Genomic DNA, 2,208 nt, shown 5'->3' with positions numbered 1-2,208 from the left:
TCTAAAAGTAGTTTTGAAAATTGAACAACTAAGTTAATTTGAAAAATGTTTCAAAAATTCAATTAATTTGAAATTGAGGGAATAATAATTATATTGGTGCGCTCTCTTTGGTTGTACTCCCACTATTTCATATTAAGTGAATGTTTGAATTTTTTTCCATATATATTTTCTAGGAGATAAATTGCAGTATTTACAAGATTATATTTATGATTTCACATAGAATAATAGTGGAAAGTATGATTTAAATTATATTTTTTAAATATTAAAAAAAATCGAATATTTTCGGATTTGCATATGAAAATTAGGTGTTTTCTATGAGATATAAATTGTACTACTATTTACAAGAATATATTTATGATTTCGGAATATTAGTGGCAAGTATTATTTAAATTATATTTTTTTTAAGGAAAAAAGAAGAAGAAAGAAATTTGAATATTTTCGGATTTGCTTATGAAAATTAAGTGTTTTACCCAAATTTTCATTGTATTTTCAGCTGCTTGATTTCGAGCTCCAGTCCAGCGAATCTCAAAAGTTGTGTTCTTCAACTTCATCAGATTCGGGGTTTTGCTTTGTGCTAAATCGCAGGTATTTAGGTCAACAAACCCTAGATTTACTGTTATTGAAGAACACATAGTAGTAGTTTTTTAAGATACTGTATTTTAGACATTATATGTGCTGGCTGTGTTTATTGAATCTGTAATTGTAAGCGAAGTTTAAGATTATGGAGAGGGATTTGAGTGAGAATGGGCACCGTAGGAGAAGGGACAAATCAGAGGATGAGGATAGCGGGAAAGTAGAGCGGAAAAAGTACGAGGATAGAAAAACTTATGGTGATAGGGAGGATAGGAGGGAGAGAAGGTGGAGAACTGAACGCCGTGAGAGCGATGATGATGGTGAGGGTAGGAGGGAGAGAAGAAGAACCGAACGTGGAAATAGGGATGGCAGTGATGATAAAAAGGATGATTCGAGGCGAGGTGAACATGGAGATGGTGGTGAAAGGATGGAGAGGAGGGGAAAAGATGGGAATAAGGAGAATGATGATGAAAGGGATGATAAGAGGGAGAGCAGAAAAGAGGAAAAGCAAGTTGATTATGTTGATGAAAGGGAGGATAGGAAGGAAAGAAGGCGGAGAATTGAACGCAGTGAGAGTGATGACGATGGTGAGGATAAAGATAGGGATGATAGGAGAGCAAGAAGGCAAAGAGCTGAACATGGAAATAGGGATAGTGGTGATGATGAAAAGTATGATTCGAGGCGTAAGAGGCGAGATGAAAATGAAGATGGTGGTGAAAGGATGGATATGAGGCGAAAAGATGAGAATAAGGACGACAATGATAGGAGGGATAGAAGGAGAAAAAATGAACAGGTGAATGATAGTGATAAGAGGGAGAGCAGAAAAGAGGAAACCCAAGTTGATGATGACGATGAAAGGGATGATAGGAGAAAGAAGAGGCGAAGACATGAGGGTGAAGGTGGTGACTTGAAGGATGATAAGAAGGAGAGGAGTCGAAGGAATGAAGGTGAGAGTGATGATAGGAAGGAGAGGAGGCGACAGGAAGATGACGATGAAAAGGTGCATAAGAGAAGGAAGGATGAGATTGGACACAGGGATAGAGTTGATCGGTATAATGATGGTAGAGAAGGGGACAAAAGAGGGAGGAAGGATGTAGAGAGAGAAAAGAGGGTTGATGGTGATGACAATAATAGAAAGGATATACGGCAAAGGGATGGAGATGATAAGCATGGGAAAGAGAAGAATAGGAAAGATAATGCACAAGAGGATGGGGCTTTTAAAGCCAATGAGGATTCCAAGGTGCAAAAGCAAGATGCTAATTTGCCTACTGACTTAGCAAAGTTGGGAAGGAGTGGGGGTGTTTACATTCCACCATTCAAATTGGCTAGAATGATGAAGGATGTTCAGGACAAGAGCAGTGTTGAGTACCAGAGGATGACTTGGGATGCTCTGAGGAAAAGTATCAATGGGCTGGTGAATAAAGTTAATGCAGCGAACCTCAAAAATATTATTCCAGAGTTGTTTGCAGAGAATTTGATCCGTGGGAGGGGACTGTTCTGTAGATCCTGTATGAAGTCCCAAATGGCTTCTCCCGGTTTTACTGATGTATTTGCTGCTTTGGTAGCAGTGGTTAACACCAAGTTCCCAGAAGTGGGTGATCTGTTGCTAAGAAGGATCATACTGCAGCTGCAAAG

The 2,208-nt window shown here is 38.6% G+C and overlaps 1 protein-coding gene across 1 annotated transcript; it reads left to right on the top strand.

The window, feature by feature from the left end:
* Positions 1-453: 453 nt before the first annotated feature.
* On the top strand, positions 454-2,202 carry LOC125851605 (uncharacterized; the record flags this gene model as incomplete). The annotated part of the gene is made up of 1 exon (XM_049531374.1): positions 454-2,202. A coding segment is annotated over exon 1 (1,481 nt), but the record flags the coding sequence as incomplete, so codon positions are not given.
* Positions 2,203-2,208: the final 6 nt, after the last annotated feature.

The sequence above is a fragment of the Solanum stenotomum genome, unplaced genomic scaffold (assembly GCF_019186545.1).
Source record: "Solanum stenotomum isolate F172 unplaced genomic scaffold, ASM1918654v1 scaffold28196, whole genome shotgun sequence".
Taxonomy (NCBI): domain Eukaryota; kingdom Viridiplantae; phylum Streptophyta; class Magnoliopsida; order Solanales; family Solanaceae; genus Solanum; species Solanum stenotomum.
Note: the sequence above shows the minus strand (reverse complement) of the source record. Positions and strands in the feature narration are given on the sequence as shown.